Raw genomic sequence first — 12,579 nt, 5'->3', positions numbered from 1 at the left:
TTGGGGTTTTAAAAAAGTCAGTATGGAGTGTCTTATTGACTTATTGGTTTTTTCCTCTCACATACACCCATATTGTCAAACATCATTTTGTATATTATGACTTTTCAAAAAGTCAATAAGTCAATAAATTTTTTCAGAAAGCTTAGCCAAACATGCCCTAAAGCTAATGCCAACGGGTATTGGGCTCACTAAGAGCATGTTTGGTACGCTATTTTAAAAAAATTAACATAGCATGTTTTTTTTTTTTTATAAAAAACACGTGTCCCTCAAAATCACAGACCCTGTGCGGTGGTCCTCCCCGCACACCCTTATCACCGCCCATGCATGTGTATACTCATTTAAGTAATCGATATACATTTGATGATATCCTATATTTTTTTGTATTCAATTAACATTTTTCTATTTAGTATTATTTGCAATTAACATTTTTCTAAATGTATATATACAGTATGGATGTTACTGAATTTTTGAAGAATGATTTTTAATTTTGACATATATATTCAAACTTATAATTATATAATGTAGTCATGAATTTTAATAAAATCCAAAAAAGCGTGAAACCCTTTTCAAATTTCAATAAAAAGGTTATAATTATCAGATAAACATTTTTCTATTTAATATTATCTACAAATTAGAAGATAAATTATTAGAAAATAAATATGAAAGAAAGGCGGGAAAACCCAAAAATAGGTGCATCTAATGAATGACACGTGTCACACATTGGTTTACTTTATTACATGTATAGATTTACTAAATTTTAAAACATAAGTTACTTATATTTTTTTTATTAATGGGTGTACAAAACATTAAAATGTTATTAAAAAGGTATCTATAAAACTTTAAATATTAATTTAATAAAATGTCCAAATGTCCTTTGCTGTTAAAAAAACAAAGTAAAAAAAATTAAATAAAGTTTAACCGAGAAAGTTACTTTTTACTTTTTGCAGAGCCTTTTTCTTTCTTCAATGTTTATATTATATTGTAATGTAATTAATTAATACATAGCCATCTTCTTCATCAGTTCTTTAAGTAAGCTGCTGCAACTTCCGGTTAACCGGAAAATTTTGTTTTTGTCAAGCTGAAAATTTCATTTTATGGCGTGGTGATAACACAGTCTTAGGGGTATCCTTTTATTATTTTAGGGGTATCCTTCGTATAAAAATGAAAAAAAATATATATAAAAAATACACTACCAATACCGACTTGAGCCGTAGCCCGTGCTATGGCTAACAAAACACTGGTTCCGCCCCTGCAGTCAGGGTACCATTCGTGGAAACCGACTCGTACCAAAACCGAATACATAAAAATAATACAAATACCGGTACAGATGTTGTGCAATCATTATCTGTTGGATTCGATATAGTACCGGTAACCAACTCGTATTGAAACCGAAAATCTTAAAAATGAATACATATACTTTGGTAAATAATGCCAAACACCAGTTTACGGTACCAAAAGATACTTTATTTCGAATACAACTACATGTTCAATTAATGTATATTGGAATGTGGACAAAAATTCAAGCATAATTGTGCATTTAGATTTTTTTTTAAAAGTTAACTAAGACCGGTTATTAGAGAAAAATCATATTAGATACTAAGACATGTTATTAGAGAAAAATCATATTACATTAGATACTAAAACAGGTTATTAGAGAAAAATCATATTATATTAGATAATAAAAAATAATATTTTAAAAAAAAATGACACATGTAAGATTGCAATAGCGACTTAAAAAAGTTCATATTTTAAAAAGTAGACAAAAAAGGTGAAATTAGTGTCATGTTATTATTTATTTTATGTTTATTTAGCAATATTATGCTGAATGCGTAACAAAAGATACGTTTACTTAATTTAATTGTCGACAAAAACAGTTTCACGCGTAAATAAATTCTAGAAAATATATAAAATAAGATGAAACAAAATCACACAAATTTGGTGAAGTAATTTTGTATTTCACCAACACAAAGTTAAAGAAAACGAGCATTACAGTTTGTTAATAAAATTTTGCTAATGGATCATGTCGTCTTATATATTAACTGACCCTGTTAATGACATTTTTTTACAAAATTAATTCATTTTTTACCATTTTGTTGATATGTTTACCAAATAAATGGCTCTTCAACTTCAAGCAGAAAGGCTGCAGTATCCACTAGCTGCCATGATGAAGGATAATATGCCACGTCATCATTATCCAATGAAAGATCTGGCAAGTGAAAGAATGTATCATCATCTTCTGTTGATTGTGATGCCAATGATTCTTGAGTGTTATCTAATGATGATAAAGTGTTTGATGAATTTGAGGGAGAAAGCATTTCCTGGCTAGGCGGTTCGGGTTCGGGTTCAGGTTCAGGTTCATGTTCGGGTTTGGATCCAATACTATCACATGAGGCGGCTGCTTTGGCGGCCGCTTCTTGTATGTCTTTGGGTGATGAAGTGGCTGGCTGTGGAAGTAGATGTACCATGTCCGGAAAATTGAGGAAAGCGGAACGCCCTTTTATCGCGATTGCGGCCACGTCATGCGCTCGAGCTGCCATCTCGGCGGTTGGGAATGTTCCTAGCCATATCCTTGATTTCTTCCTAGGCTCGCGAATTTCTGACACCCATTTGCCCCAACTTCTCTTTCTTACACCGCGGTAAGTTGGATGGTGTTCACCGTTACCATAGCCGCCACCTTTGTTTTCATGATGTTTTTTCGGCGCATTGTCAATGTTTCGTTCGTGGGGTCTCTTTGAGCCTTTTCGATGGGTAGTAGTGGTCGCGACAGCGGTGGTAGTGGTAGTGGTAGTGGTAGTGGAGGAAGATGATAGGGGGTTTACTTCACCACCATTGTCCATGTTAGTTTGTTCTTGTTCTATGCTACTTGTGGTTGCCAGCTACAAGAGAATGTTGTTAAATGGTGGAACATAGAGTAGAAGTGAGTGGATTTGAATTTGATTCAAGCATAAAATGATGAAATTGGTTTAAATAAGGAAGTTAGTAGGCCTACATATAGCATCTTATTCTTCTAGCATTACCTAAAGTTGTAAAAATGGATGGATAAATATGAAAAAAAAAAAAGTTGGGTAGGAATGGGTTGGTTGTTAATAGCTTCTTTTAAAAAAGAATGCAATCAATTGTATTATAAAAATATATTATTGAAGAAAAAATGTTTATATGTTACTAATAGGACATTAACTTTTAGAAGTTCACTGATGGAAAATCCCCAAAGGATCAAAGAAATCATCTATCATTATACTCAGTAAATCTCACTAATAGCAAAGCTAAGGTAAGGTCTGAAAAGGGTAGATGTATACAGCCTTACCTCTACCCCGTAAGAATAGAGAGGCTACTTCCAAAAGGATCAAAGAAATAAAAAAAATTGTAAAAAACAATCTTCCTTTTTTTAAAGGAAGATTGTTTTTTAAGGGTTATTGATAATTTTATTTAAATGGAAAACTAACTTACTCTTAAATACTATCTGAAACTTTTCATTAACTGATCCCGCCGTCAATAACCATCTTTGATTTGTAGTGTGTATTAAAACATGTGATGAAATGTAGTCTAAATTTTTTAAAAAAATATCATGATGTCTTGAATGGTAATAGGTAAGTTTCTTATACTTTAGTTCACTTTTTCTTTTATAAATTTAAAGTTATAATAATTTATGTGAACTTATGGAAAAGAAAAAGTCTATATATTCCAAATCACCTTTGCAATTCAGCATGAAACATGTTGATATTATTTATATATATTTTCTAGATCCTCACAAATATTTTGGTAAGCATTTTTGTCATACATGTATACCTTGATTGCAAGCCACTAGTACAAAATTCATGTGGTTGTACATTTATAACCAACTGTCTTACATAATAATAATGGTGGGATCATAATGAGTAATCTTTTTCTCGATATATTTGCTTTAAAAAAGACTTTTATTATATTAAATTAAACTTGAATATAAAATCACGTCATAGATCAATTGATTAATAAATAGTGCCCAACTGATTTTAGGTCGTAATTTGTTGGTTATTGTTTGAAATTATGCGAATATTAATATACTCCTAGTTTATTCGCAATCACAATTAGGGGTGTAAACGAGCCGAGCTACTCGCAAGCTACTCGAGCTCGGCTCGAAAAAAAACTCGAACGAGCCGAGCTTAAACGAGCTCGAGCCCGAGCCTAAAAACAAGCTCGTTTAGTAAACGAGCCCCATCCCGAGCTTCGCTTATCGAGCTCGAGCCGGCTCGCGAGCCTAATCGAGCTTTATGTTTATATATTTTTTATTAATATATTAAACATATATTTATATAATAATAATTACCATTTGTAATAAATATAAAAAATAACTAAATTACATGCATAATTATAATTAATATAAATTAATTAATAAATACTAAACGAGTCGAGCCCGAGCCGAGCTTGAGCTTTAGAAAGAAAGCTCGAATTGAGCCGAGCTCGAGCTTTCATATGTTAAACGAGCTCGAGCTTGAGCCTGGTCAAGCTCGGGCTCGGCTCGTTTGCACCCCTACTCAGAATGTATCCATTTTTTCTTTTCTTGATACAATTGTATTATTTATTTTATTTTATTTTATTTTTTTGTCATAAAAGTTGTTATACAAAATTATGTCATAGTTTTATATTAACATTTAACTCAAAATGGTTTTGGTGGGAGTCATGACTCATAGATCAAACATTCAAACCGTCCAAGATCACTCAATATTGCTTTAATTTTATTATTATTAGTTAAAGTTGATCTTTTATGTATTATAAAAAAATAAGTTAACTGTCATTTTCGTCCATACAATTTGTCCAATTATGCCAGTCCAAGCCAAATTTCAAATTTGTATCATTTTCGTCCCTGACATTCCTGAAACATGACAGTTTCGTCCAATAAACTAAGATTGAATCGATTAAATGGACAAACCACAGAGACTAAAATGGCAATCAACTCATGTTTTTTTGGACGGAACTGGCACGTTTCAAGAATGTCAGGGCCGTAAATTGTACAAATTTAAAATTTGGCCTAAACTGACATAATTAAACAAACTACAGGAACGAAAATGGCAGTTAACTCTAAACAAATTATAGTTATATAACATGTATTAATATGAATCAATGAAGAGGCTACACTCAAAACAAAAACATCATGCAAATCTATATCATAACCATCAATCAAATTTAACCATAAAACCAACAAAACAAAGCCAAGTTGACACTCAAAATACCATATTACTAAAATCAAAAATATCAAGCAGGTAGGCAACATAAATCATAAAAAATATAAAAACATCTAACCATTTATAAAACTGAAATAGGGGTTTACTGCTGGTTACAACCCACACGCGGCATTCCGGGTTCATCATCATCTTCTTCAATATAAGCTTCCTGTTGTCTCTGATACTCTCTCCTCCTCATTTCTTCTTCCATGTTTACATCATGTAAAATGGTTTCTTCACAGTCATCCATCGCCATGTCAGATAAACTAGCGCTGGCCCCACCAGAGGGTAAAATGGTCTTTAGAACCTTGCATTGTTCAGGTGTCAAAACCCCTGTTTCGGGAAACGTTACGTTGAAATGGATTACGAGCTTCCCCTTCATGAACGGCCTCTGCCACTGCGGCATTCCCTCGTCGTTGATCCCTTTGTATGAATCTGTAATTGTAAAACAGGAGAGAAAACAATGGTCAAAGTTCGAAAGTCAAATCTATACATGAATTAGAATTAGGGCTGCAAACGAACCAAACGTTCGGCTAACAGTTTGTGAACTGTTCGGCGGGAAGTTTGTTTGTGTTCGTTCGTTGATTAAACAAACGAACACGAACAAGAAATTTCGTTCGTTTAGTTAACTGAACAAACATGAACAGAGGTCGTGTTCGTTCGTTTATGTTCACGAACGTTCGGTAACGTGATCGTTTGTATTCGATAGTTCATTAGTATTTTTAGTTTTTATATTTATTTAAATACTTCAAAATTCCGACAAGTTAAATATCAAATAAGTGTCATATTATATATTATGTTTATGAACGATTGTTTGTGTTCGTTTGTTTCCATTTGTGTTCATGAACATTAGTTTGTGCTCATTTGTGTTCATCAACGTTCGTTTTTGTCCGTTGTCTAAAATTAACAAACAAACACAAACAAACACGAACAAGTTCATTTCCTTAACAGACGAACACGGACATAAAATCTAGTTCGATAAGTGTTCGTGAACAGTTCGCGAACACATATATTTCTAAACAAACGAACATGAAAAAGGTCTTGTTCGTGTTCGTTCGGTTCGTTTGCAGCCCTAATTAGAATCCTCAAACTCAAATCGTTACAAGAAAACAAAAAATACGGAAATTTACTGAAAAGTGTCTATGAATCTCAAAAAGAAAACTTTTTTGTAAAAAAAAAGGTCTTCGATTTCCATACTGTTTGACCATTAAAGTCAAAGATACAGCTAAAAGAAGTAAATAATGAAATTAAAAAAAAAAAAGGTTTTTTTTATTTTCTAGTACTAACCAGGTTTGATGATTTCTCCGGGGTTTGTTTTAACGAGAAGTTGTCTGCCGTCAAGATGAGTAAGAACGAACTGAAACCCGCAAAGAGCTTCACTTAAACTGACATTACGTTCCACATAAAGATCGTCTTGTTTTCTTTTGAACTTAGGGTGTTCTTTCAATTGCAATATGAAAACGATATCTCCTGTAACAGTATCGGGCTGCAAAATAGATGAACACCCGTCAAAATCAACCATTGATCTTAAACTAAACAATCATACGGCAAAACGACTTTAAAATAAGAGTAAATTACGTTTTTGGCCCCTGTGGTTATATCACTTTTACTATATTAGCCCAAAGTAAGAATTTTTAAGATATATGCCCCCATGGTCTCTATAACTAACCATTTTGGCCCCTAAGTCTAGAGATCATGGGGGCCAAAATGGTTAGTTATAGAGACCATGGGGGCCAAAATGGTTAGACTTAGGGGCCAAAATGGTTAGTTATAGAGACCATGGGGGCAGATATGTTAAAAATTCTTATTTTGGGCTAATATAGTAAAAGTGATATAACCACAGGGGCCAAAAATGTAATTTACTCTTAAAATAATCTTGATGATGATCCAAATTTACTTACAGCTTCATCCGCTTGACCTTCAAACACAATTTTTTGACCATTTTGCATTCCCTTTTCTACGTTAACTTCGAGCACTTTCTTCTCCTGTGTAACCTTCTTTCCTTTGCACTGTTGGCATCGGTCTCTCTCATTAATCGATTCACCTTTTTAATAGAACATAAAGTCAAGATTTACGGGAGTAGAAAAATATATATTTTGATATAAACATAATAGGGAAGAGTTCGGGGAAATACCAGATCCTCTACATTCGGGACACACATGCTGCGTTTGTTGGATCATTCCCGGGGCGATTTGTCGGGTTGAGACCCGCATCCCAGAACCTTGGCATCCGTAACATCTCGATGAAGCACCGCTCTTTGAACCTTTCCTGGTATATTAAATGTATTTATGAAATATTTTAATAGCAACTAATGTATTAAAAAAATATAAAAACTAGAATATTAAAAAATAGAGTAAAGTACACGGATGGTCCCTGTAGTTTACCAAAATTTTGGATTTCGTTCTTAGCTTTCTAAAAGTACATAGATGGTCTCTGTGGTTTGCACTCTGTAACGCATTTAGTCCCAGCTTTTCCAAAAGTACATGGATGATCCCTATGGTTTGCACTTAGTAACGCATTTAGTCCCTAACGTGGACATGCTAATACTTTTAGATTTGTTGGTTGGGTACTAAATGTGTTACAAAGTGCAAACCACAGGGACCATCCGTGTACTTTTGGAAAAGCTAGAGACCAAATCCAAAATTACGGTAAACCACAGGGACCATCCGTGTACTCTACACTAAAAAATACTTTTAAACAAAATAATTTAAAATTTTGTTACGTGAAAGCATAAATACTCGTCAGGCAACTTTCGTCTTCTTTAACTGGTTTCCAGCTAGGGGTGCAAACGAGCCGAGCCGAGCCCGAGCTCGACCAGGCTCGAGCTCGAGCTCGATTAAGTTATTAAAAATCGGGCTCGAGCTCGGCTCGGGCTCGGCTCGTTTATTATCTATTAATTAGTATATTGAATAAAAATAATATAAATAATAGACTTTTTAGGCTCGCGAGCTCGATAAGTGAAGCTCGAGCTCGGGCTCGTTTACTAAATAAGCTTAGTTTTAGGTTCGAGGTCGGCTTGTAAACAAGTTTAAATAAGCTCGGCTCGACTCGGCTCGTTTACACTAAGGCTCGATAAGGCTCGACGAGCCTAACGAGCTTCAAATGCGAGGCTCGAGCTCGGCCTCGATAAACAAACGAGCTTTGTTTTGAGGCTCAAGCTCGGCTCGGGCTCGGCTCGTTTCGAGCTTTTTCTCGAGTGGCTCGCGAGCCACTCGGCTCGTTTGCACCCCTATTTCCAGCTTAGATAATTGTTGATTTAATCCATTTGATCACTCTATCGGTAAATTAATCAGAATTATACAAATGTTTTAACCAATGATGAAAGGAGAGTTCGTCACGTACCCTTTACATTTCTTGCACAATATATTCCTCGACAGAGAGAGTTTCTTGGTGGTGCCATTATAAACATCCTCTAAAGAGACCTTAAGAACTTGTTTTACATCTTCTCCGTGTTTCTTCCTGGTTCTGGAACTTCCACCACCTTAAATATAAAACAATTGCATAACAAACTAGTGAATAATCCGGAAAAAATGAACAAAAAAATTACATACAAAAGCGGGATAAATGAATTCTCACCACCAAAACCACCTCCAAAACCACCACCGAAAAACTGCTCAAAAACGTCGAATGGGTTCCCAGAAGAGCTACCGCCCCCTCCCATGCCCTCTTTCAAAGCATCTTCACCGTATTCATCGTAAATTTCTCGTTTTTCCGGATCACTAAGAACTTCATATGCTTGAGATAATTCTTTGAACTAAAAAAAACAAGAGTTGATAGATAATCAGTTTTGTTCATAGTTGTTAATAGCGAATAGCGGTAAATAGCGACACGCAACCTATACACTACGTAGCGATAGCGATGAGATAGCGAGCGCTATTTGATGTTTAGCGATAACGTATTAGAAAAAAATACAAAAAATAGGGTTTTATTCACGAATTCATGGTTTTAAAAAACGGTTGAGGCGTGCGCCTCGAGGCGCGCCTCAAAGCGAAACGGCCAAAAATAGATTTTGAGGCGCACCTCAGGGGGTTTATACTGTTTGTGCGCCTCAGAGGGGCTGAGGCGCTAAAAAGGTTGCGCCTCAGGGGTTTTAGATATTTGTTTTTGATGTTTTTGTGTCAATTTCAAGCAATTTATGTCTTTTTTATGTGTGTTTTTGATTATTTTGATGAATTTGATGATTAATTTAGTTAGTATTACTATTTTTATAAGATAAATAATATTTATATTTATTTTTTAATTCCGTCTCAGGCTTACGCCTCGGTTCGCCACGAGGCTTACGCCTCGTGAGGCGAAGTGAAAACGCCTCGAAACTCGTTTTCGTTTTTTAAACCTTGCACGAATTTAAGGTTTTTTAATGCACTTAGTGAAGATTACAGCTGTTTGGTCGATTAAAATGCCTAAAAATTTGGTTTTTAATATTTAAAAAGAAAAAAACCCTAACTGTCGCTATTTCACGCTATTGAGCGGTAAACATTAGATAGCGATGATCCAGCGTTATGCTACGCTATTCTCTATAGCGCTCGCTATCCAAACACTATAAACTAGTTAAGAGTTCAAGACAGTTTGACTTGAAGTCACAATGATAAAAAAAACAGCTTTCGTATTCTTATTTGTTACATATGTTACTGCAAAGAGAAAATGGCGAGTAAACGATAAAAGATTCACCTTCTCAGGGTCTCCACCTTTGTCAGGATGATTCTTTATGGCAGATTTTCGGTATGCTTTCTTTAGTTCATCTTGAGTTGCGGTTTGAGGAACACCAAGAATTTCGTAGTACTTTGAACTGTCACTTTTCTTAGGAGCACGCCCAAACATGATGAAGGAGCCTAAAACGACAGCAACTAAAAACAATGTGAGCAAATATGTCATTTTTTTTCTTATTAGAAGTTAACGGAACGGTCGAAACCCATTTATAGAGCTAATTTGAAGAAGCTTATTTGAAAATGGTTTTTTAGCTTATTTGAAGAAGGATAGAAAATAAGCTATAAGCTAATCCAAACACTTAAAAAGAACTTATCAAATGATAGAAAATAAGCTATAAGCCTATGCAGTTAATGCGGTAAAATATCGGATATCGGTCAAGGACCGATATTTGAGATATAGGTTATCTCGGTGAGACATCGTGGGATATCGGTAATTTTAATATAATGCAAAATTTACATATATAGCAATTTAACAATAATAATTCAGTGATATATCGGTGATATATCGGTTATATCGGTCAAATATCGGTGATATATCGGTCAAATATCGGTGAGATATCGGTTATATCGGTCAATATTGCCGATAATATCGGTACCGATATTCTGACCGATATTTGACACCGATATTTTACTAGGGGACCGATATGACCGATATAACCGATATCTCACCGATATTAACTGCATAGCTATAAGCTACTTTAAGATATAAGCATAAGCCAAAAATTAAAAAAAGCCAGGCCAAACGCCCCCTTAAATTCCAACAGCAATAGTCGCTACTCGTTACCAGCCTAGCACACTTCAATGCAGCATTATATTTATCAACACTAATTAAAAACTTTACTTTTAATATATATACTGTCCTATAATAATTAGTATGGTTCGGCCGATGAGGCTTCTTTCTCCTAATCTCCTTACAAACCGTTAATTTCAATCAGTTTGCTTGGTTTATTAAGTTTCGGTTAAACCCCGCGAAACTCCAAGCTCAATTCATTAACTCAAACAACTTGTTATCTTTAATTCAACCCTTTTAACAAACAAAAAAAAGATTAAACAAACAAGACCATAAAGCACAACAATCAAACCACCAATATGCTAACACATGTGTCTCCTGTATTTTCAGTTTAACATTTGTAAAGTACAAATTAAAGTCTTAAACAGTAGCCTAATTCACATATTAATATGCATCCAATAAACCCAAATAAAAAAATAAACCAAATCTAGATCGCCCCCAAATTCATCAAACTAAAACCCTAATTTAAAAAAAAAAAAAAAAAAAGACCCAAAAATAGAACTAAATATATAGATCTATCGGCCGTTGAAAGTCACCGATAGTTTTGACGAAAACCCAGAACGTATCAAGTGCTAAAAGCAACGAAAATACTAGAGAAAACAAGAAAGATGATACGTACCGAACAGAGGGATCCGATGTTGAAGGTGTAGGCAAATTAGTGGTGAAAACAGGAAGAATTAGAGACGATAATGGATCTGAAGATTATATATAGGAAGGGGAATGAAGAAGTAGGGCTTGAGCAGTTGGTGTAGCATGCGGTCGCCTACGACGGCCGATAAAAACCTAGTACCTAAGATTACTTTTCAATTTATGAAACCAGCACGATACCAGCGTAGCGTGAAGCGTCGGGAGCGACACACGTTTTTTTTTTAGTTTTCTTATTTGTATAATATTTATTGTAGCATCATTGTAATAGATTTATATCAAAATCGAAGTACTCAGTAATCCATTTCATTGTGTTGTGAATGGTTCGGTCGGTTTAGTTATTATCCTCAACCGAAGCCGAAACCAAAGTCATTGGTTAGTCTTTTTTATTAACCAATCGGTTTTCGATTAATTACTTCGATTTATTCGGTTAGATTGACGGTTTTTGGTTTGGTTCATTTGATTTTAGTTAATAGCAAAAACTAAACTTAAACTAAAACTTTTGCTTATAAATATATGAAATTGAGGTATAAATAAATGAAATGAAAGTATAAATATATGAAATGGAGATATAAAATATGAAATATATGAAATGGAGCTATAAAAAAGCTAGAAATATACGAAAATATGAATGATTCGGTTCGATTCAGCTAATTTAGTTAAACGAGAGTACAAAAAAATTGATAACAGATTTTTGGTTAATTCGGTTTTTAGTTAATTTTGATTTTGGTTGATTTGGGTTCGGTTTCGTCTGTTTTCGGTTTGGTTTAGGTTAACGATTTAGTTATTGCTTACCGATAACTGATTTTGGTTAATAACCAATAGGTGCGTGCGCGATGTTGCGGGAAACATAGACATTGTCACAGTGTGCATTGTTCGGTTGGTTAGATTATTATCCTCAACCGAAATCGAGGTCATCGATTAGTCTATTTTATTAACCAATCCATTTTCAGTTAATCGGTTTGGTTTATTCAGTTAGATTGACGATTTTTGGTTTGATTCATTTAATTTTGGTTAATAGTCAAAACCAAACTCAGGCTAAAACTTTTTATTAGAAATACATGAAATGGATGTATAGGTACACGAAATTGAGGCATAAATACATAAAATGGGGGTATACATATGAAATACATGAACTGAAGGTATAAAAGATAGAAATATATGAAACTATGAATGGTTCGGTTCAGTTAATTTTGATTAAATGAGGGTACTAAAATTCGATAACTGTTTTTGGTTAATT

At 34.1% G+C, this 12,579-nt stretch overlaps 2 protein-coding genes across 3 annotated transcripts; both read right to left on the bottom strand.

Annotated features, from left to right (window-relative positions):
- Window positions 1–1,925: 1,925 nt before the first annotated feature.
- On the bottom strand, window positions 1,926–2,998 carry LOC110931030 (ethylene-responsive transcription factor ERF039). Its single transcript, XM_022174425.2, has one exon. It carries the CDS (start codon window positions 2,835–2,837, stop codon window positions 2,103–2,105), a length of 735 nt encoding a protein of 244 aa, XP_022030117.1. The 5' UTR covers window positions 2,838–2,998; the 3' UTR covers window positions 1,926–2,102.
- A 2,131-nt stretch (window positions 2,999–5,129) lies between these two features.
- Window positions 5,130–11,487, bottom strand: LOC110931031 (dnaJ protein homolog 2). Of its 2 annotated transcripts, none has more exons than XM_022174427.2 (8): window positions 11,314–11,487; window positions 9,867–10,042; window positions 8,775–8,952; window positions 8,541–8,679; window positions 7,333–7,466; window positions 7,100–7,242; window positions 6,486–6,684; window positions 5,130–5,633 (listed from the first exon to the last, which is right to left on the bottom strand). In XM_022174427.2, the coding sequence occupies exons 2-8, from the start codon at window positions 10,014–10,016 to the stop codon at window positions 5,302–5,304; spliced, it is 1,275 nt and encodes a 424-aa protein (XP_022030119.1). In that variant the 5' UTR covers window positions 10,017–10,042; window positions 11,314–11,487; the 3' UTR covers window positions 5,130–5,301. The 2 variants fall into 2 exon arrangements, with proteins under 2 accessions (XP_022030119.1, XP_022030118.1); XM_022174426.2 differs by having other exon boundaries at window positions 9,867–10,027.
- Between the last annotated feature and the right edge of the window lie 1,092 nt (window positions 11,488–12,579).

This window comes from Helianthus annuus, chromosome 3, assembly GCF_002127325.2.
Source record: "Helianthus annuus cultivar XRQ/B chromosome 3, HanXRQr2.0-SUNRISE, whole genome shotgun sequence".
NCBI classification, from domain to species: Eukaryota; Viridiplantae; Streptophyta; class Magnoliopsida; order Asterales; family Asteraceae; genus Helianthus; species Helianthus annuus.
This window is presented reverse-complemented; position numbering and strand designations above follow the sequence as displayed.